At 45.1% G+C, this 23,890-nt stretch overlaps 1 protein-coding gene across 3 annotated transcripts in view; it reads right to left on the reverse strand.

Annotated features, from left to right (window-relative positions):
- The window catches only part of SPRED2 (sprouty related EVH1 domain containing 2), a 66,868-nt gene that overhangs the window by 37,645 nt on the left and 5,333 nt on the right, over positions 1 to 23,890 (reverse strand). The window contains exon 1 of one of the 3 annotated variants that reach the window (XM_063328393.1): positions 451 to 542. The exons of the other annotated variants lie outside the window; for them this stretch is intronic. Within the exon in view, the coding sequence (XP_063184463.1) occupies positions 451 to 467 (17 nt within the window). The 5' untranslated portion in view covers positions 468 to 542. Of the gene's footprint in view, positions 1 to 450; positions 543 to 23,890 lie in introns of those variants that run through there. 3 annotated transcript variants of the gene reach the window in all.

Below are 23,890 nucleotides of genomic sequence, written 5' to 3' on the forward strand. Positions count from 1 at the left end.
CTAAGCAGGATAACTGTGGTCTAAACCTAAAGGGTTTTTATCTTTTGCCAGGTAAATGCATTTAAAAAAAATAGAATAAAAGACAACATTTTAAACTACATCAAAACCAGCACGCCCATTGAGTTTGCCTTCCACCTCTCTTTAATGTCCCCCAACCCCAATAAGCATCCGTGGAGAGGGACATCAAGGGAAGCAGATTCATCTGTTTCCCCCTCGGTATTTCAGAGAAGGTGTACGTTAAACTGTTACTTCTGAAAAATTTTTTTAAATGTAATCATAAAAGAAAGCCTGTGTTTTACAGAAGTAGTCATACATATTCACTGATAAATTATATGCTGATTTAGAAGATTCAGAAGGGCTGTGGGGGCAGATGGGGGGCAGGCGGAGGGAAAAAAAACCCCCAAGAGTAAAAAATATGAAATTATCCTTGGCGAGAGCACACGCACATACCTGCTGGGGGATGCCATCTCCTCTACATTTTCCACCCCGATTGCTCCCTTCTACTGTCATTGCCACTACCAGCCTCCCGCCCGGCGCTGGCTGCCCCGGCGTCCCAGCTGGCTGCTGCCGAGCGATCCAGCACAAGGGATTCAGCGAGCGGCTTTTCCCGGCTTGGTGATTCAGTCTCCTTGAGGGATGTGCTGCATTGTACCGGGTGAGTCATCCCAGAGGTATTCTGCATATTACAGCCCTGGCCGGACCATTACTCATTCCCGACATCCTCACGGCACTCACCGAGCAAAGATCCTCGCTTCCCCACCCCGCCTATAAGGCTGGGGAAAAAAATAAAATAATTACGATACAACCGCCATAAACCAATAACGGGGGCGTTCAGCAGCGGCTGATGGAGGAAACGTGCTGCTGGGAGGTTGCACCAGACTGGTGGGAACGTCACCCGTCCACCCAGGACTGCAAACAGGTCCAAAGTTGAAAGCGGGCGTCATCTCCTCCGGCAACCCTGGGCTGCACTTTATTCCCCGAAAGCTGCTAACACAGCGCTGGGACCAAGGGTCGGGTCCGAACAGCTCATCAGGCTTGGGGGTAAGCACTCAGCCCTCCCCATGAACCCACCTCCATCACAGCTTTTAACAGGATTTTAAGTATTTCCAGTTTGCAACCAGACACCAGCTCTATGTCCTTGTATACCCATACCTTTGTGGGCAGAAGTGCCAGCACAGCAGCATCCTGAACCACGAGTTTCATTTCAGGGAGAAGGTCTCAAGAGCTCACTTTGCTGCTCAAAAACTTTTCACAGCTGCTTTGTTTAACTCCTCGCTCAGCCAGCATGGGTCCCCACCAGAAGTCACACGATCATCCCTGAATGACCTCTCTTTTTTTTTTTAAAGCAGAGATGTTGCCCAAGAACTGCCTTGGCACCAACGACAAGAATAAAAACTGTGACATTGGAACTCTGAAAGCAGCTTCTAAAAATGCTTACCTGATTTTGGAACTAATCTACACTGATGATTAGACAGGAGAGGGGAAGAAAGCTAACTGAGGTGTTTCCAGACTCGGCTGCTTCTGCATTCCTCAAATCCAAACTGTTTTTACTTCAATTTGGGGCAAAAAAATTCCCTTTTTCCCAGGATGGAGAGCAGTGGCCTAGGTGATGGTGCCTGAAAGCATCCTTCAGGAAAACTGCACCCTGAATTTACAGATATAATAACCTGAAATCACACATGCTCTTGAAAGCTTCAAGCTTGGATGATGGAAACCCTGAGCTGGACACCACTGAGGCCCAGTTGTAGAGCATGGACACCAGGCTGCACGGAGGATGCTGAAGACATCCCAAGTCTCCAGGACAGAAGCATTTCTTCACTGCTTCTCATCTGAGGTGTAGCTGCAGGCACCTATTCACAGCTTGGCTGGATCTTGTCAGGACAGTGGAACCAAGCTACAGTCCAAAGGCACACTGAAGGCAACAGGCAGCATTTTAAGTTTGTTATAGTGGGATCAAGTGACAGCTGCGTATACCCTATTTCAATATACAACACAAAAACGTCTTTAATTTAATGGGCAAAGGGTCCTCCGTTTTGGTAGAAGTGCATTTGCAACCACTAGGTAAATCATTAGCTGGTCAGAGACAACTAATTTAAAAAAAAAAAAGTTGTGCTTTTTTTTTTTTTAAATTTTAATTGCACATGCCCAGCCCACAACTTGTCCTACCCAGATGCGCCAGGACGTGCCGCCTTGCTTCCCTATGCAGCACTGCTTTTACACTCGTGCTCATCATCTCTGTCCTCAGCTGTCTCCAGCAAGAACTCAGCACACAAATCCAAAGCAACACCAGCCAGAAAAATTAAAGCCCTTTTTGCTGCAAGTCCAGTTTCTAAAGTCTTTCTCCCAAGGGACAATGAAATTAGCCTCCCAGTGAAAGACAAAACTATCTTTGAATAAGCTGTGTTGTAATCGTGTTTTTGAAACAACAGCTTGAGCAGTTACATCTCCCCAAAGCTTCCCTGCTCTCTCGCCTTCCCACTGCTCCATGGACCAGCCCGCCACTGGTCCTCCTGGAAACTCAAAGTACAGCCCACAGTGAGACACAGGACTGAGCACCGACATCACGCAGCACCATTAACAGACAGAATCCCAGCATTACACATCCAAGGACAGATTTAGATGGAAAAGCCATCAGGCTGCAAAGCGAACATGGCGTTGCAGGGCAGCTCTCAGCTCACAGGGCTGGGCTGAGCCGCGACTTGGGTATTTTCTGCAAAATCACCGGTTTGTTGGTGTGCCAGGAGCAGGGGCACGCAGGGTGAAAAACACTCTGCGCGTGAAAATACAAGACACACAAAAGCTCTCCATTTTACAGTGTATACCATCCATAGGGATGCAACTGGAGCAAGTCACGCCCTGGCTTTCTGTCTACACTTAGAAGCTGTTGCGTCAGACAAGAAGAACCACCACCACCTAATTTGGTCAACTTCAAACCCTACTCCCAAGGGTTCTCTCCGAAGGGAAGCGGATATCAAGTCACCGGATAGTTGTTAGCATCAACTGAATCACTGGTTGGGTTCTCGCTTTTTCAGATGTTCTTTAAACTTAAGGCTATGCTAATAACCCTCAGCTCCAGGGCTGGCAATGCTGCCACACTTCTGATTTATTTATTTCCCCTTCATGCCTGCCCTCTCCACCATCGTCTTGGCACACCCACCACAACTAGCTTGGTCCTACAGTGAAATATCCTCCAAAGCTTTTGTGTGTTTCCTCGCTTGGACCAGTGAGTGGCTGCTCTAATACACAAATATTTTTCCCAGCTTCCCACGAGATGCACGCTGCTACAGGGTTTTGCCATTGGAAATCTAAACACTGCAAACGGGAGAGCCAACAAGGCAGTGGATCTGCTTTCCGCTGCCTGCCGGCCAACTACAGGCACGGTTCAAAGAGCCGAGACTGTGGTTGGAGCAAGAGGAGCCCAGTTTCACTGGACGTGCTGGAGTATTTGTGACTGAATGAAACTCGGTCACCTCGTTAATGCCAGTTGCATTAGCAGGGTGAACTTCTGCAGCACGGCATTGACAAAGCGCACAGGACCAAGCCCCGACAGCTTGTGAACCACGCAAAAAGATGTTTCAGCACACAATCTGGGTGCAGTGCTGGCTTCTGAGTATCTGCAGCCCCAGGTCCGTATAGGACACTCCAAGACTTGTAATGTCTCATCATCTGGGAATACTAGGCAAGCTACCTTAGGTGTAGCATTCAGATTTCCTATAGCAATATCGCCTAAACGTTGCTTACTCTGCCTTTTGAGGGGTAAAGAAGGGTCCTTTTTTCCATTTTTGTATTAATTTAAAAAAAAAAAAAACACAACAAACAACCCACCCCAAAAGACTTCATAGACATGATCAGCGTAGCTTTTTGTCCAGCACTTCAGAGACACCCATTTCATTCATGCTGTCCCTGTTGCCCACAGAGCTTTCTTGAACACAGCGTTCATTCAACTCGCATTGCAGGGAAGAGCTGAAAATGCCAGAGAAATAGGAGAAAGGGCACAAAAGTTGATCCTTAGGAATGATTTCATGTCATTCATGATGTGCTTGGGACTGCTGAATATTCAGGAGCACTGAAATGCTCCTCCCTACCTACCTTTACAACGGTTTCCATATTTTCCATGAAACTAGAGTACAGTTCTGCCAGCACAAAAGCAAGGTATGATGAGAAGTACAGCTGAATAGCACTTCAGCAGCTGAAGATTCTGCTGGGGGATAGACAGTCCATAAAAGCCCATGTGGGAGCAGTTCTGGTCATGGCACAGCTCAATTCTGCTTATGCATTTCTCAATACAGACTTCACGCAGATGTTAGGCATCACTGAGCAGGACACTTCCCTGGCACAAATGCACCCCGAGTACTCCAGCACAGCTACGGAAAGAGGAAAGCTGCAGTACTGAATCTCTTGTAGACATCATCTGATCCGAAACAAGAGAGGATCCATGCCTTTTTCTTTTTGCAGTTGGCTCCAGCAAGCTGCAAGCCACCAGCACGGTGGGAGCATCCTGCCATTAACACCTGGCAGCAATTGCTTTGCCCAGGCTGGGCTCATCGTCCCAGCCAGACCAGATCATTACATATGGTGCAATCCCAGGTCCTAGCAAAGGCACAACCTACTTATAAATCACAGAGATGCTAAACGAGCATGGCAAGTTGAAGGCAGCATTTCTTCGCCACTTCAAACTGTGCAAACCAAGGCAACTCCTTATATACCGGTTTAAAAAGCTCATCTCCCTGTGACTGGCAGCTCGCAAGAAACATTTTTCCTTTCTGGGTGTTTTAAAGCTTAGGCCTTGGACAGACACATCATTCTCATAGATGAATGGACCTTTGTACATATGGATGACAATAAAAACCGACCCCAGCATGGATGGGTATTTCCATCCAGGACGCAGAAAGGTTCTGGGTGGAGGCCATGTGGATTTAATTTTCCTGCAGACAGATCAAAGGAAAGCTGCCCAGAGTGTCTTACTCGACTCCAAATAAACATCCATGACCAGAAAAGAGGTTACACAAACGACATGCACACAGCTCCTCTGCACCAGAAAAGCCTCGTGTGCTTTTCTTCTAATTAAACCCTTCCTCAGTAGCTTCTAATTGATACCTGGACAAACAGCTGTGATACCCTCCAGGAAATCTAACCCTGTACTTTGCTTTACTCCTGTGACATGGACTCCATTATCACAGGGCAGGCTGCAAATTTTCATTTTCTTGATAAAAAAACTGGTTAAAAAAAAAAAGCTAGTAAAAAACCAAGACCTCCCTCCTCTGTTTTTTCCCTTTTCTCACACTTAAATACTTAGCTCAAAGGTGAGGTGTTTTTGATGTCCTGCCTCACCACGGTTTGCATCTGAATTTGCATTTTTCTTGTATTGGTATCTCCTAGACTGGCCAGACTGGAATGCCACGAATGGATTCGTACCTCCGACCGCCTGAGAACACCGATCACTCACAACACAGGTTGAAGAGCTTGACTTGGCTGGTTGTTTCTAAATCAAAACTTTTGTTTCATTTCAGCTTTAACTTCAGTTTATCTGCAAAAGATCTCAAGTGATGAAGAATCCACAACATCCCTAAAAATATATAGATATGTATAATTATTTTTTTTAAAGTGTGAATCTTCTTTCCCTCTCTGCAGGACAATTTTTTTTTCAAATGCAAGCACTCTCAGATTAATTATGTGTACCCCAGACCACATATATACATTTTCTTGTCTTCTCCAATTTTTCCTTTCCAGATTTCAAATACTCTTTGCTGCTCTGAGGGTCGGCGCTATCTGTCCAAAGCCCTCGTGCCAGGACTCAATCCTCCACGCTAAAAGCGCCTGCAAAGGCAGCACGACACAGTAGCCCAAGAGACAAGCACCACGATACGATAACCTTTATCCAGCTAGACATTTAAATCCACTGAATACTTCCGTAAAACTGTGTTGACCAGCTCCAAGTTCATACACTCCAGCTGATGGTGACTGCACCTCCTTTCAGCCAGCCCCCGGCTTTGCTGGGGACTGACTTAAGCCAACCAGTTTAAATTTTCAAGATCACGCTGCTTCTCCCGTAAGCGTTAGTAAAACATTATCTTGCCCTTAAGATGTACCTTGTCCAGCTCTTTCCCATGCTCTCGGGAATGAGCTGCTGTTTTATAGACTTAAAGGAAGATGGTTAATGCTTGAGATTCTGCTTTCATTTTTAGTATCGTGGGAATTATTTTATTGCTCATTTAGGATAGTGATTCTCGCAGTCTGCTTCTTTCAGAGAACAGAAATGATACGGGGCAGGTTTCCCCTCCTGCACAGATTACTGCAAGCCTTGCCATGCCTGCCCCGTACCAGGACATCCACCTTTAACTACTATTCAGCTTTCTGATGTTATTCTTGAAGTCCTACGGCAGCCAGAGACTTCTCACCAATACCTTTGACTTCCTGCGGCCAAGTGTGCAGATCTCCCAACCTCTTACTTTGTTCTCCCTGCAGCCAGCTTTCCTGTTTACATCTCGGCTGTCGCTTCCCTTGCAAAGCTGAAGGGCTTTAGAAAAAAAAAAAAAAAACAACCCACAAACAAACAAGCGAAGTTTCCTCAAGCTGCCAGCAGTTGTGTGCTTCTCTTCCTTTGCCTGGTCACAAGTGTCACTCGCATTTAACGGCTTCTATTTCCTGCATTCCATTTTAACAGGCAGCTTTTTTAAATGCTAGACGATCCAGTGCCTGCTGAATAGATCGCTGGCAAGAGCAATTTTGTTGGCATACAGCAGAGAAGTCCATCAGGGGAGATCACCTGGGGATCATACCATATCCCCATGCTGATGGGCGAGTTGTTCAGTGTATGGCACGTTCGTGTTTTCACGCCAATTCCTTCCAAAAGGCTAAGTTTTGGTACATCTGCCTAGGGACAGCTGGAGTCCTGTGGCATACTGGAGGGTGACTGGAGCTTCCCACAGTCCTTCGTTTGCACAGCATAGATGGTGAAGGAGCTTCTCATCCTGCTCATGAAGCTTCAATCTCAGCCATCTGCGTTTATCAGGGAATACCAGAATGCCAATGCCCCACACAAGACCAAAAAAACTGCTTGAGCTTAGAAAATACCCTGTAACAGCTTATCCAAGCCTATCCATTTAACAGGCCGCATCACTCTGTTTAAGCATGCTTTTAACCCAAGACTGCTTAAAAACATCAAAAAACAAATAGTGAAGAAAAGTGACATTATCTTCTTGCTGAACATAGAATCACAGAATGGTTGGAGTTGGAAGGGACCTTGAAGATCATCTAGTTCCAACCCCCTGCCATGGGCAGGGACACCTCCCACCAGACCAGGCTGCTCAAAGCCCCATCCAGCCTGGCCTTGAACACCTCCAGGGATGGGGCAGCCACAGCTTCTCTGCGAGAAGAAAGCATTCACCTTTTATCTTTGGGCAAAGCCCCATCTATGCTATACCTTGCCCACCCCCAATAAATTAGTAAGGTAATGTCTAGAAGGGAAGAAGAAGATATACCCCAATTTTTTTTCTCCCCCAACTTCCCACTTGTTTTTCACTCTCTCAAGCTGTGTTACCACCACTCCACATGTGTTCAGTGGATAATGGAACCACAAGTGTTTATCTCAATCCAAAATGGCTATTTTTTTTCCCTCCCCTTAAACTCAGATTTAACTAGGGTTTTAATTCCTGTTTACCAAGGACATGAAAGCAACAGGAGGCGTGCACTTATCCTTTGATGCCTCATATATGAACTTGGTTTTCTTTTCCCTTAATGAGGTTTCATCCAGTTATGAGTCTCTGGCTTCCTTGCTTGGGATTTCCCTGCCTCTGACACTGTGTCCACTAGCATCTTGGAGCAAGAGAAATTTTGGAAAGGAAGAGCCCTGCTCTGAAGATGGGTCTCTGCTCCATTCATGCAAAGGGAGGACAGCCCAGCGCTCCAGCAGGATCTTTTGGCTCCTAGACAAGACAGCGATAGAACCGTGACATGCCAAGACTGCCCTGCAAGGCCTTGTTGTCTGCTGGAAATTAATATTCAGAGAAAACAGCAATAGTGTTTTGGCATACTAAGGGAGAGAAATACAGCACGCATTGCCCAAAAGCAAGCTGAATATGAGCTTTGCTAAACAATTCACACCGTGATGGGAAATCATGAGTTGTCAAGTTGTCTGAAAAAAAATAAAATAAAAAAGTACCCCCCGCACGCCTTTCTGAGTCTGATCAAATGCTATTTCCAATATTACTTTGCAAGGTGGGGCAAGAGGCAATTCAAAGGGTTATGCCTTGAAGGACCCACAAGCTAATTCTTTGTCCAGGGATGCCTTTTTATTAGTGCTGGCACCATGATGAGGCAGGTGCCCCAGACATATTTCCTCCACCGTGGGGAGGGACAGCCCTGGAGGAGCCACCAGGCCAACGCTGTGGATATCAATGCAACCCAGCCCATACCATGGAAATCCGAGGTGGTGCCAGCACCGGCACTGAGTTATGGGCGGCGTAACAGACCCAGCTTCAGCTGTTTCAGTGACGAGTCAGATGATGACAGCTCCATCCAAACTAGAAAGCCAAGGTGGGAAGCCAGCTACTCATCCCAAGCCAACACTCTCCCTTGGAGATGCATGGATGATGCATACCATCAATTTTGAAGTAGAACAGAGAAACCACATCCTTGCTTCAGCCTGCCTAGATGTGTTCGGGCTGTAACAAGTTCATGGAGAACTTGGGAACTGAGTCCCCATCCACCACACACACGCATGCATGTTTTAGGAGGAATATATTTAAACGCACGTATTTAATGCATGCATTTAAAAGCTGAGATTAGCTAGAAGTAAAAGTTAGTAATGCAGCGCCCGAAAAGATTGCCTCCATCCCACTATAAGGCAGCACAAGAGTTGGATGTAGAAAACAGGCACTTCTCTGTTGACTAATGGCCAACGCTCACCTTACTAATAAAACTAGGTGTAAATCCATGGCTGTCTCAAAACAAGCTGTAGATGTAGCAGCATCCCTCTTCTAGGTGTCTAGGTAACACTTGTACAGGAGACCTCCAGATGCACTTAAAATTAAATAAATGAAGTTTAGCTGAAACAATGCTTCGCCAAAACCAACACAAAGACAGTGACCCCTGGAATTTGGGGCTACTCGCAGATGTCCTAAAGGATGCCATCGACTAAGTCATACAAAAGATACTTTAACCCCTGGCAGGGATTCATCTGGATATTTTTTCTAACAAAAAGCCTTATTATTAAGGGAGAGTTTCCTATTCTTTGCAGGAAAATTCAGAAGAGAACAAGTAGATACTAATTTGTTAAAGAGACAGATAAACATGTACAGGAAATACTTCTACGAAGGTCCTGATCCTCTGAAGATTAATAATCTACAGTACTGGACACAAAACCATGACACTGAGGAAACAAGCGAACTATAAAAACAGGAAGAAGTGGAAGTTTATTTTTTTTAATGTTATTTTGAGGGAATATTTGTTTTTCTGAAGCTTAAGATACCGGCAAAAGCCTCCATCTGCAGGTCACACTATTCTCTATACAAAAGCAGCTGCAGAGAGTTTCCTCACCCAAGTCCCCAGAGCCGTCAGTCCGGGCAGGCCATCCTGCACATCACGGATTAGCTGCCTCCCTGGCCAACACTGTTATTCGGTTTTCACCTCATTTAAAGTCATTACAAGAGCTGTTGCTGCGTGGACAATGTTCTGTAGGTGATACCAATAAATCAAGTTATTTTGCTGTTGCATTTCCCCCCACAGCCACAGGATGAATGTGCTCCCCTCCAGATATGTATTTTTGGTACACTTACTGTAATACTTGATATTAAAATAGTTCTAGTTGGAAAGAAAGGGTTTCACCACAAACAGAAACTATCAAGAAAAGCGGTTCTGGACTCTGACGCCTCAGTTTCTGTTCCAGTGAAAAGAAAGCTACCACTGCCATGAATTACAGTTCCTCGAAGGATGGAGTAGGGATGTGCTGAGGCCAACCACTGCTTCTCCAACAACTTGGTGGCACAATTATTTTGGGACCATCACAAGCCCCCAGAGCTGAACAGACACCACTGCTTTGTCTAGAGGCACTAACCTTTTCTTTCATCTCAGAAACATCTCGTGCTAGCTCACGGTGGCATCACGAGGAGCCCTCGGCCTCGTGTCATGTCTTATACATAAGTTATCCTACTTCAGTGAATCAGGCTGAGATGCAGCACTGCCCAGGGTTCTTCTGCTATTAAAGGAAGTGTGAAAAGTAGGGGACAGGGACACCACATCAATTTGTCCTCATCCAGGAACGTACTGAAGCAACTTCTCCACCTCCTTGCAAAAGCCTGCAAGAAATTTAGATCATTCCCATTGCAGCCAATGCTATGCACATATACTGAATGCCACCCTAAGAGCTGAATTAAGCTCACATCTGCCTGCAGAATTCCCAGAGCATAGAAAGCCATCAGTACAGAAATTAAGTTTAACTTAACCTGAAAAAAAAGGTTTAAATATTTATGCTTCTAATATGTTCTCGTCATTTCTCTCTTTAGTACCATATATAGTTGGATTATTTTTGTCCCCTGGAAGTGATCCCTTTGAACTAGGGCATTCATCGCTTAGAAAATATAATTACATTTCCACATTAGTTAGCAAATGTTATTTAACTTTAGGGGGAAAATTAACTACATTAAAAAAAAAAAAAAGCAAGTGCAATACTATCAACTCAGCTTTCCACTTGGATTTGACCTCTACCACAACTGCAGTGAAGACCTGGATGTTATTTGCATGCTTACTGCATGGAACATTTGTATAAACATATAAATATCTATACATTGTATTAAATATTAAGCATTTGCTATTTGCCTGACACAGACCATACCAAACCACATGATTTCTTGTTTTGTACCTATTGACTAGGACAGCAACCGACTATAACAACAGTATCAATTAAATTGCAGTAAGATCAGAGAAGCAACGATCTGACTCTGAAAACAATTTAAAATTTCAGTTCACACAAATTATTCCTGCCTGGAGAAATGCCGATGCTGCTACAGTGGCATCAAGCGCATCAACATGCACGCCGATGCTGAGGGATAAGCGAAGGTCTGTGCTCAAAAGCCTACCTGATCCCACCAGGCTAGCTCAGGAGTACCTGCATTACGCCAATCCACATTCCTTTTTCAAGTGATTACATACATTAAGATCCTGCCAAATCACTGCACACCCAAGAAGGCCAGCTGTTCGTCTTTCCTAATTTTTGTCTCCCATGTGTGTTAGCGTACCAGGGTTTTGCGTGAGGAAGTGTTTTACACTACTTTGTAGCTCCTCATGTTAACTGATGGTATTGGTAATTAACCAACTCACATCAATTACAAGCAGAAATTGGAATAGTAACAACAGACACAGAGTCCTTGAGCACCAGCTTCTAGGAAATCACTACCAAGAGCGCTGTTGAGGTTCACGCTCTCCAGCTAATTAACTATTTGAGGCAGCAGTGAGAAGCTGCACCCAATATTCAGTGCTCGCCAAGGTTCCCTGTGCTTTGCACCATGAAACATCACCCAGAAATGTCATTCCAACCCTGAAAATGATGCCCAGATATTCTGGCTTCACCCCTTCTTTGCACTAGATGAAGGACTGAGCTACCAAAAAAACCTAGACAATACTTCCACAAAAATACCAAACTTTGATGCCTGCCATTATGGCAGTTCATCAGGTGTGAGCCAATTAGCAAAATACCACAGTCTATTTTTCTCCATCATCTATCAATACTCAACAGATACTTTCAGAAGCCATTGATGGGCTCTTCAAGTCCGTTTCTTTCTTCAAAGCCTATGAAAATAGTGTGAAGTAACAAAAAAGCATAAAAAAATGACAAAAAAGCTGCCAGTCTTCCAAGCTTCTTCAAGTCGGTTACTTTCTTCAAAGCATATAAAAATAGTAAGAAGTAACAAAAAAGCACAATAGAATGCCAAAAAACCCCCAGTCTTCCAAAAAAACTTCCAAGCTTCGGCAGCCCTGGTAACAAAGCATGTGGTACACAACGCCAATGCTGAAGGTGTTGGGCATCTCTTCTGGGGTATCTCATGGCTTCTTGGCTTTGCGTTGCCCCAGCTGCACAGCGTGTTTTTGCCTTATCCATTAAATCAACCAGTGTCTGAAGTCCATGGGTGATTCAGGAAGTCAGAGATGCATGCCAGCGACACCAGAAATAAAATAAAAAAATATTAATTAAAAAAATCAAGCAGCTTTTAAAATTTCCAAGGCACTTGCAGACTCTGGACTCTCCTGCCAACCAAGGCAGCAACGGGGAAGGCTGGGCTCTGGTGCCAGGGACCCCGGACGCCCATCATGCCTACGATGAACAGCTGTTGCCGGTATGGAGGATGGTACGGGGACTATTCCAAAAATCCCGCTCCTGGAGAGCGCTTCGGACTTCCTTGTGAGCCTCTGCCAAGCAAGTGGCATTGCGAGCTCGAAGTGGCTCCTCACTTGCTTTCCTGAAACGCTGCTACAAAATGGGCACGGACGGTTCTTATGAGCGTGGCAGTGCCCATGCTGTTTCCAAACAGCAGATTTTACTGACTTTAACCTGCTAACAGCTGTCAGCGCTATAACCTACATCCACGGGCTGCTGAAGGTGCTACATTGCATTTAGATTTGTAGGGCTAAAATTAAGCTTTTCCTTTGATATGGAGTAATTTTTGCTTGGTATCCCAGTGCTTGTTCGGGCAGGCTTTCTATCCACCCGGGGCAAGCAAGCTCTTCAAGCTTAATTAGGTCATATCCCAGGCTAAAGAATTTAATAGTTAATTGAAACATCGCACCAACCTACGGTGTGCTCCGCATGTCTCTCATGCCTTGCGTGGTGAAGGTCCCAGGGTGGGAGAGCAGCTCGGAGTGGGGAGAAGGTTTAATTTTAGCCAAAAGGAAGAACACGTTCAGCACACTGCCTAGCTAAAGAAATAAAAATAAAATAAAAATCCACTCTGCCACGATTCTGCTCCATGACATGAGCAGACTAATTTACGCATGATCCATAGCACAGAGGAGCCCTAAATGGCAAAAAGCGGTCACAAACCCAGAGATACAGCCATAGGCAACTTAAGTCAAAAGTCCCGTGCTATGCAATGTGGGAAGAAAGTCTGCACAATGCTTGAAGCTACCAAAACACCTTGAAGCTACCATGTACGTCTGCACCAACATGCTGATAGAGCCCATTGCAAATCTCACTCTTGAAGTGCCGCAATCAATGGGTGCAACCAAAGGCATGGTCTCCACAGGCTGCCACCCGCACTGGGGCAGGAGACTGTATCTGCAGCCTCCTCCCAGTCACCAAACATGTAGGAAATAGCTCCTTATATAAACAGGTTTCTTGCAAGCTTATATATCCCTGTGCCAGGTTGTTGTGTGTTTTTGTACAAAAAACCACAAAGCCCAATCTCAGAGAGACTTTTTCCATGTCTGCCTGCACACATTTGATCGGAGGGAAGACGGTAACCGCCTTCTGACCTTTACAACAAGCCACTCTTCAGAAAATTAAGGCTATCCTGCAGAGGGAAGTTACCACATACATAAGCAAATATCTTCCGTAAGCACAAAAGAGGTTAGTATATTTAGCATTTTAATTAGATCACGAATGACAAAGCCACATTCCTGCAAAGAAGTTCCTGTATTCGAGATGTTCCAAAATAAAACAAATACACAGAGACTGGATTTTAGCCTTTAAGTATTTCCTTCCCTATATTTAAGGTCTACAATTTTCTGTAGTTAAATATAAAACAGCAAGACCGTGTACAAGCAGCGAACAGGCACAACCTTTCAGCTTCTTGCACAGTAATGTTCACGTTCCCTGCAACACAGCACCTTCCAACGAGCCACATTTTCCTCTCTTTCCAGTCTTGAGTGTTCTCTGGGTTTTAAAAATTTACCTTTCCTGTCAAGGGAGTTTCTGAATCCCCTTTATGAATTATACAGCAACACATGCCTGAACCAGGTGCTCAACCAGGCACATTCCTATTGGAGCCAACCAAGGAAAACTCTGCTTGGTTTTCTGCCACCTCATCAACCCAGGGCATCTCAGGCAATCTATAGGTAGGACTTCCCTGGACCTTATGTTATGCATCCTCTAGAAAAGGATTTTAAACTTCCAGAGGTTTTTTCTGTCCAGAATTTGAAGTTAAACATCAAATCAGCAAAGCATCCCAATGGATTACTTCCCCTCATTGATGAAGACTTATGATTTTCAAGCCTCTTGTAATGCAAGACATAACAGGAAAAGTTTACCTATGGATGGAAGAACACCTTTCTGCGTTTTCTGTACTTATTGCAGAAGACCTTGTGCACTGCTCTAGGCACTGGACAGTATTCTCCTAACACAACACCACTTCTGTAAAATGCAGCACGGTTCCCTTTCTCGTTTGCTTTGCACCATGGACTTCCACGCCATGCGCCTTCCCTCACCAACCACAGCCATTCGTCATGCTGCAGTCGCCTCTCCCTGGCTATTTACTTAAGGCTGGGTACAGCCAGGAATTCCTTCGTGTAACAAAATGTACAAACGTGCTTTTATACGGTGCATTTCAATGCTGGAGAGTGCTCTCAAGGAGTTTCCCTTTTCTGTCCTGAGGAGCTGGTTTTACTCAGAAGTTCAGGCAGCAGCAGCAGTTTCCTGCTGAAAAAAGTCACGTGAAGAAGTAGAGGAAAGAGGCTGAGCATTTATTCCATCCACCTAAGGAAGCAACAGCTTAAAAAAGCAGTCAGGTATTAGTTGTTGGGAGCTTCTTTCAATTAAGAACTTGCAAAACCCAAAGCATCCCTCTCTTTGGCTATTTTGCAAACAGGGGCTTGGCGTGACCTTGTACTCCCCACCACTTCACCAAAGAAAGCAGAATTGGCTTTCATACAATCACAGAATGGTTTGGGTTGGAAGGGACCTTAAAGACCATCTAGTTCCCACCCCCCGCCATGGGCTGGGACACCTCCCACCAGACCAGGCTGCTCAAAGCCCCATCCAGCCTGGCCTTGAACACCTCCAGGGATGGGGCAGCCACAGCTGCTCTGGGCAACCTGGGCCAGTGTCTCACTACCCTCACAGTAAGGAATTTCTTCCTCATATCTAATCTAAATCTTCCCACTTTCAGTTTAAAACCGTCACCCCTCATCCTATTGCGACACTCCCTGTCCAAGAGTCCCTCCCCATCTTTCCTGTAGCCCCTTTAGGGACTGGAAGAGGCTGGAAGGTCTCCTTGGAGCCTTCTCCAGGCTGAAGAAGTGTTTTCCTCTACAAACATCACAGCAACTCAGCACTGCCAAGCAAATGCATGCAGCTGCTGTCATTGTACCTCTGGAGTCACCTGACGCCACACTGGCATGATGCACGTGGATGACACTGAGCAAGTAACGCAATGAGGATGAAGCTACGGCTTGCAGGCTTGAACTAGCAGTTGGGGCTGAAGTCAAAAGCACATCCCCTGCTACCCTGTTGGGCATCTGCACTCTGCCAGAATACAAAAGTAAGCCATGGTACTAGGCTTAATGGGTAAGAAAAAAGCCAGGTGTTCTGCACCTGGCAAGAAACAACGCTCTGAATGATAAGCTAAGGAAGATGCACACCATCTGACACTGGAAGACACTGCCTGCAGACATGAAGAAGATTCACTTCTACTGGTCTAAGAAAAATATAGTCACCACCTTCCTATGCCCCTTAGAGCAACGGGTGACCCAACTGGCTCAGGTTCACATTGTGGCAGTTCATAAAACCACTAACTGAAATGAATCAGTACAAAACACATTAGTACTTTTTCTGCTGACCCATCACCAACTACGTCAACAAGTTTCTCCACCATCCCATCCTTCCCTTCTCTCCCCAGTGCTGCCGTTACACACAGGGATGTTTACTTCCATATACATTGCAAGAAAATCCAGTACTAACCGTACTCAAAAGCAATGTTGGTAGCTATTTACCAAGTATTTTTTAATGTATCCTAATATTTGGACTGTCACTTTCACAAAAAGATGAGATGAGGATTTCTCTTTGATGCTTACTTCATAGCTGAAGGCCAGTTAACGTTAGCCATCTGAAGAGACAATCTCTTCCAGGTACAGGCATGTTCCCTGCAACCACCAGCAGCAGTTTTCAGCTAGATCCTTGGAAGTCCATTGAATGAGTCCCTTATAGCATTAATTGCCACAAACAGCATATGTTATATATTGCCTCCAACTGTTCTACAGACAGTGGGTCAGAGACAACAGATCCAGGAGCCCCTCGCAAAGCAGCTGGGTTTTTCCACCCTTGCTTACAGGGCAGGGGCTGCTTTAAACACCTATACATTTAAAGTATAGACTATATATAGTAGGTAGCCAGGGCTCATCACCAGTCACCCAAGGCAAATGATCATCTGGAGAAGGTCCAACCAGGGACACTCATTTTAGTCACATCTCTACCATTCGTACCCCAAAAGCACAGAAGATGGAGCAACTTCTTCCTTCTTAGAACATGTAAAGGGAAGTACTACTTGCAGTTGAGTATTTTCAGAAGGGTACCAGTCTCATGTAGAACCACAACCTGATAAATGGTCTTGTGAAAAATTATTCCTCCTATTCCTCCAGCAGACAGGAATCAGAAGAGGGAAATGGCCTAGTAATATTTAATTGGTTTTTTCTCGATATGCAAGGAAAAGGTACAAAAAAGTATGTGTTTTACTGAAATCTCAAAATTTAAGTGCTGGAACAAAGGACACATTTTCCTCTGTATCATCTTACTCCACATCAACACATAAACCTTAATACCTTTATAATCCAAAAATAAATTATCTGCAAAAGAACCCAGTGATTTTATTGCAGAACTTGGAGTGCCTTTTGTACAACAGAAGCAAAACCAAAGCAGCAAGTGCTCTCCTGCTCACTGCTATTACGTTTTCGTTTCTTTAAGTCAGTGCTGGAAAAGCAAATTAAGCTTTGGACTCTCAACTCCTATAATCACATGAGTTACACAGCACTGACTCCAGAAGTTTATATATTTTCTTTCTAAAACATGAATGGGAAAGCGTACACAAACACCCTTCTTTCCCCATCCCTTCCTTCCCATAAGGAGGAGTGTTTGTTTTTTTATTTGACCTTATGAAAGGTTGGGGAAGCTATTCCACCAATACTCCGATAAAGGTAGCCCACACTTCCTCAGAGATATTGTAAAGGGAACGAGGAAAAAAAAAAACAACCCACCCAAACACCCCCACAAGCAACAAAGCTGCTAGAAATACATTTTAATGACTCTTATACAGAACAGCGAATTTTATCAATAGATTAATCCAGTTTGTAATCCACCTAGAGCTTTCCTGAAAAAGAAAGCAGAGGTACACGGACACAGAGGCACTGAGCACCACAGAATTTTGGCGTTCTATAGTCAAACCCTTGCGTCCAAGATAAAAATGCCTCAGGCAGGGCTTTTCATGCTTCAATTTATAGATCTTAATGATCACCATTTCAAAAATAATCCATGCAGCTGCTAAGTTTAGGGAACAGTCTTTGTTGTTTATAGGGGTTTGGGTGGCAGAAGGGGGCTTTTCCACACACCCTAGAAATTTATTTCAGGGATCTTGTTTAAAGGCGTGTGTGCAGAACCAAACCAAATGAGTGGTCAGTGGCAGACTTCATTAAGCTGTAATCTTTTTCATTCATAAGATGTGATTTCAAAGGGCTCCTCAACCGCTCGTGGGGGAGGACTGGCATGGCTGAGGTCAACAGGCACACCAACCGCTAGCTCCACACCCAAAAATTGGGAGACCCCAGCTAGATCTTGGCCTCTGGGTAACACTTGCATTTCTGGGACCTAATAATAAAACTGGGAGAGAAGCAACAAAATTTTCAATGTGCAGGCACAGGAGAGAATCATAGAATAGTTTGGGTTGGAAGGGACATTTGAAGATCATCTAGTTCTAACCCCCTACCACATTGCGCACATTGCCGGGTCACGTTGAACTTCTCATTCATCAACACCCTCAAGTCCATCTCATCAGGGCTGCTCTCAATCCCTTCAACCCCCAGCCTTTATTGATAGCAAGGGTTGCCCCGACCCATGTGCAGGACCTTGCATGTGGCCTTGGTGGTAAAATTTGGGTAAAAACATCACTGTAGTGCGAGCACAACTATTTTAACATCGTCCAGCCCAGCATCACACAATATGGCCACGTCAATCCCAGGGAGTTCACTCCAAGGCATCAAAATAAGCCTGTATCTGCCTCCCCTTTATCTGCTGTCTGTTAACCATTCCTACATGTAACCACACACATATAAACACAACTTTTAGGTGGGAAAAGACCTTCCCCGACACACAGACATCAAGTCTGCCCGTCCGCACTAAGCTGTGTAACCGTGTTTGGAAGGATTTTAACTGAAAATGGTCACTTATCCAGATGAACTGACCTGGGAAGGTTTATGACTTCTGGGTATAGGGAAGGGAGACACAGACTTTTTAATAACTAATAAAAGCACAGACAGACCTGACGAACAGCTCAAAAAAAAAAGTTTATATTTATCATATAACTTGTTTTAGGAACTACTGTAAAAAGGCACATCGCTGACCCGATAAGATCTTCCAAACTAATAGAGTTTACGTATACATAGACATAGGGGGAAATGGTTTATTTGGGCTTTAGGGTTCTTCCTGTAGGATGCAGTGTTTATACAGGGTATTTCTAGAACTTCCTGGCTGCATTTGTGAGACCATGCTCTCCGCGCACCTCCGGCTCCTCCCCACGCCAGCCTGCCCCCTCCGCAGTATTCACACCCGGCGCCTTGGAGGAACAGAGGCTGTAGATGCTCCACGAGAAGTCCCGCGGTTCAGCAGGACCAAGCTCCAAATCATCAAGGTGGACAAGATACAGGAAAATTACACTCCTCTTATTGTGCTTTTTCCTCAAAAAAACAATCTGCAAGTTATCCTTGTTCATATAACACATAAGGCCTTTTGGGTTTTTAACTGCATCTTTAAAATGTATTTAGTCTCCTTTTGCCCTCTCTCCTATCACTCCCCCTTTAATTTTTTATTTCATTTATTGTTCCTAACCAATCTGGGATAGTCTCTACATTTCACTTCCTTCACACAACGAACAGAAGCTCAACTCCAGCACCACTTAATAACTTGCCAGCCACTCAACATTTGGGCTCTCATGCAGTATTACAATACCAAAATGGTAAATACTTGCAGAGAAAAAAAACAAAAAAAACAACAGACAGGAAATTCTCTTAAGCAGATCTAGTGGTTTAATTATACTGCAGCCTTTTACTCTTGTTTTTAAACACAGAAAACAAGCTCTGCACTAAGTTTTTCCTCTAGTCCAACGAAATATCAGATGCCTTCTTGAAAACACAAGGTCATTCAAGTAATACAAATATCAAAATTTCTATTTTACAAAACTCTATACCATTCCCTAACCTTTCTATCTTTACAGCCACCAAACTGCACACATCCAGTAACAACATGTAAAGCAATGACGGGCTGCAACCAGCTTAACACCTCCCATGCCAAGTTTCAGTCAAGGATGAATTATGCTGGCAGCGCTATAAATCTCCAGCAACAAAATTTTTGCTGTAATTTCATCAGTATTTAAAAAAAAAAAAAGCTCAAGCATGCTCCACCGAAGTATCAGCAGCTTTTCTGCAATTTTCTGCAAGAGACACACTCTTTGAATACACGGTATGTAACAAGCTCTGAAACAGAGGGATTTACGCTGTGGTCTAAGCAGGGATGGCTGTACCCTGGCTCTCCATCCCCACTGAGGCAGCAGGGGTTTTAATAAAAGTTAAAAAATAAAAATAAAAAATAAAATAAAAATCAGTGCTAAGGAATCAGGCAACTTTAGTTTTAGGAAATATGATCACGTAAGGTGTCTGCGCTGACAAAACTGTGGAGAAGACGGTAGAAGGCAGGTATAGCCCTCACTTTCAGCTCTTCATGCAGCTCTTCTCCATGCAACTCTTCAATGGCCAACCTGGCAGCAGAGAAGGGTGAATTTCTCAGCTTGCCGGCATCTTGAGGACCCACTGCATTGGGCATCTAAGGTGAAATTAGGGATTCATCTCCCCATCGTGCTGCTGGACCTCTGTCCTCACACCCTCACCCATGCAGTACAGGCGAATGATGGAGAGATGCAAAGGTCTAAGAGTTACAGGAGTCATGCTATTGAACAAAAAACAAGTTAGACGGATGAAAAAACTCTGAGCATGCTTTGAATTAGCCCAGGTGGTACTTTCAGATCTCCATGTAGTTTTTAAGAACCAGACTGTTTGTAAATATCCTGCAATCCCACACCCAGAAGCCCCACAGCAGTGACCAAGTCTACTCACCAGCTCTGCTTATGCCTTCCAGCAACTCATTATGGCAATCCTTTGATTGCTGGAAAACGAAAGAGTAGCTCTCTACTCTTAACACCTGGGTACTTTTTTTCTCTTCTCAGCCCTCAGAGATCTTATAAAGACCTCACAAACAAACATCCCACTGGTATCCTCCTGGCACCTCAGCCCAGAGGTGGGGTGATGGGCTGCAAGGGAGGAAGAATGCACGTGACGAGCCGCCCAGGCTGCTGCTTGCTACTGGGGCATGAACCCAGCTATTACCTTCCTCTTGCCTCATTTCATAGAATCATAGAATGGTTTGGGTTGGAAGGGACCTTGAAGATCACCCAGTTCCAACCCCCCCTGCCATGGGCAGGGACACCTCCCACCAGACCAGGTTGCTCAAAGCCCCATCCAGCCTGGCCTTGAACACCTCCAGGGATGGGGCAGCCACAGCTGCTCTGGGCAACCTGGGGCAGTGTCTCACCGCCCTCACAGTAAAGAATTTCTTCCTAATATTTAATCTAAATCTGTCCTCTTCCACTTTGAAGCCATCACTCCTTAGCCTATCGCTACATGCCTTTGTAAACAGCCCCTCTCCAGCTTTGTTATAGGCACCCTTCAGATACTGGAAGGCTGCTATAAGGTCTCCCCGGAGCCTTCTCTTCTCCAGGCTGAACAGCCCCAACTCTCTCAGCCTGTCCTCACAGCAGAGGTGCTCCAGCCCTCTGATCATTGTCCCAACTCGAGGCAAAGCACACACTTCCCTATATGCTGCAACTTGAAGCATTAGTAACCTTCTATCAGCTTAAGGGCATACCTTTCCACTCATAAAACCACATAAACAGCCAGCTTGCCTTCCAAGTGCTTAAAAACCCAGGTGGGAGTGTTCGGACATGTCAGCGGAAGAAATGCAGTGAGCGGAGGTAAGCTGAGCTCTCAGCATTCAGTATGTGAATTAATAAATAAATAAAAAGCATAAATGGTCTACAGACTCAAAAAGAGAAAGAAAAAAAAAATTACACAGATGTGCTTTAGCTCAGATGCTAATTGCTGCTAGTGGCATCAACTAATCCTAAGCATGGACTTAATTCCTATAAAACCACATCATTTAAGACATGTTGTCTTTCCGCAGGCGAGGGGAGGACGAGGAAGGAGCTGGCAGGCGAGACCGTGGTGCTGCAACAGGCTCCGGTGTTTAGGGAAGAAGCTCTGCGATGTCCCACAGCGTTTTGAAACTCTTGGCTGCTGTGCAAACACCTTCACTGTGTTTCAGCTATTGCAAAGGAAACTAATCTTACTCCTAACTACTCACCGAACAGGCAAGCAACGCTAAACATTTTAATGTACAGCGCAGGGAGGGAAGCTGACTAGTCTTCAGAGCCACTTTTAACCAGCAAAAAAAAAAAAAGGAAAAAAAAGAAGTAATGGGACTATCCAAATAGGACATATGTATAAGGCAATTAAAAACAATAATCTAAGCGTTTCCAGACGTCCTCGGGACTTGAGTGCATGTGCAGAACATGCTCCTGTCCTTGCACGGCAGCACAGGTCCTTACAAGCAGAGAGACGTGTTTCCCATACGCCAGATCAAAAGACACTATCAGGTTTTACAACAGATCTCCCAGCGCCATCAACGTGAGTCCCACAAAGAGCAAGAGCAGAGGTGTAACGGCGACCAACTCAACCTTCCTCTTCAAAAAAAAAAAAAACACAGGGGGGGAAGTGGTTGCCTGAACAAGAGGCACACATTTTTGTTCCTAGAGATGTACACGGGAAGCAAGTCCTAATATTACTTTTGAAAGGCCATTTAGTACATGCACAAGCGAAAAAAATCCATTTAATTGTTTAGGTAGTTCATTGAAGATGCTATTTTTGGCTTGCATTCTGCCTAGTTTCCGGAGCACCCTGGACAAAAAGCACTGTGATCAAGGTACAAGCTCTACCACCACGATAGTATTCAGACCATGAAGCACCTTCCTCCTTGCTAGGCATGGCTGTCCAGGTACTTTGTGGAGGTGGGCGACTCCGCAATCTCACTTTCGAAAACACCACAGATAGAGAAATCAAGTAATTTTGTTAGGAAGCCCTGTAACTCCCCTCTCCCCACGCCTGCCAGTAAGAAGTTACCTTCCTAGCTGGAACAGCCACCAGCTATCGGGCTTCCTTGATAGACTCAAGATCTCTTCTCCGATTACAGCACACGTAGGAGTTGAGAACAAAGGAGAGAAAAAAAAAAAACCCACGAAACAAAACCCAAACCCAAAACATAGTCCTTGAAGTGTGAGTTGCAAGTAAAGAAAGTCAAAGAAGAAAGTTATTCAAAAAGCCTAAGAACAAGCAGACCAGAGACAAAAATAATAATTTGGGTTAAATCTCACTTGGACCTACTGCAACAGGTAGAACCTGCCGGCTGTTGGCAGAAAGGTCTTTAGCAGCCTTGAAAGCAGGCTTTGTAATGCTGCTTTTGATAAAACACAGCTTACTTCTAAGGTGAAGCATCTCCTGCTGCTGCATGAAGCTGACAGCGTTTCTCTCCAATGGGTGCATCAGTTGCACATCATTACGGGAGGCCACCTTCCCCTCATGCTGGGGACAAAATATTGCCAGCGGGGTTTGGTTTGCAGCAGGAGTTGCTGCGATGGCAGAAGTCCTGCTTCCAGACAAGAGTGACATGTGAAGGAATGGAAATAAATTAAGCAAGAGGCAAGAAAAACCCCCAAGAGGGCAGAGGAAAGGAAACGAAAGAGCACAAAACAAGAAGCGAAACGGAGAAAGCTGGCAGGAAAGTGCAGAAATCCGGCAGAAGGAGGGAGCAGCCCCTCATCAGCTGCTCCCAGCCTCAGCCGGAGGCGAAGCTACGTCTCCTGCGGCTAGCGGGTGCCGCTGGGACAAGCCCTGCTTCCCAGGGTACGAGGGAGGAACCGCTGGTGACTTGGCAAGAGGAGTGACGAGGTGAGACAGAGCAGAGATCCTCCTGGACCCAAAGGAGATGATCTTCCTCTGTCCACCCAACATTTGTTTGACATCAAGCTGGAGGTGAGAAGCATTACTATGACACCTGTGGGTACCAACACCGATATGATAAAAAAGCCAGAAACAACTGAGCTAGCGGGCAGAAATGGCGGTATTTGGGCACTGCTTTGCTATTCTTGCTGCATTAGCAGGGCTTGCCCTCTCCACCCGGCTCCATTCCTGCAACCCGGCACCCTCGACTCACTGAGTGGAGGGGACCAGCAGATGGCCAGCTGGAATGGGAGAAACCAGGTGGGCAAACCCAACCTTTGCTCCAAAATGCTGATGTAAAAATCGAAAGCGAGGGCTAGGCACAAAGGTAAGGCATCAAGAAGGCGGACAGCACAGCCCAGCTGCATTTCTCTGCAGCTTCAGAGGGTCAGGTTTTCAGTACCATGAAGGCACCAGAAAAATAAATGACTGAAGGAAATTTGACACAGAAAGGGAGTGGACATAGGTAGGGAAAAGGGAAGGGAAGGAAAAGAAAACTCACAAAATCTTGGCAGAAAACCAATAGGTAAGAAAAGAAACAAACCAAAAAAAGAGCGTTAGAAACCATCAGCTGTGTTTACCCATGGCCAGGGTGGGA

This window comes from Chroicocephalus ridibundus, chromosome 3, assembly GCF_963924245.1.
Source record: "Chroicocephalus ridibundus chromosome 3, bChrRid1.1, whole genome shotgun sequence".
Taxonomy (NCBI): domain Eukaryota; kingdom Metazoa; phylum Chordata; class Aves; order Charadriiformes; family Laridae; genus Chroicocephalus; species Chroicocephalus ridibundus.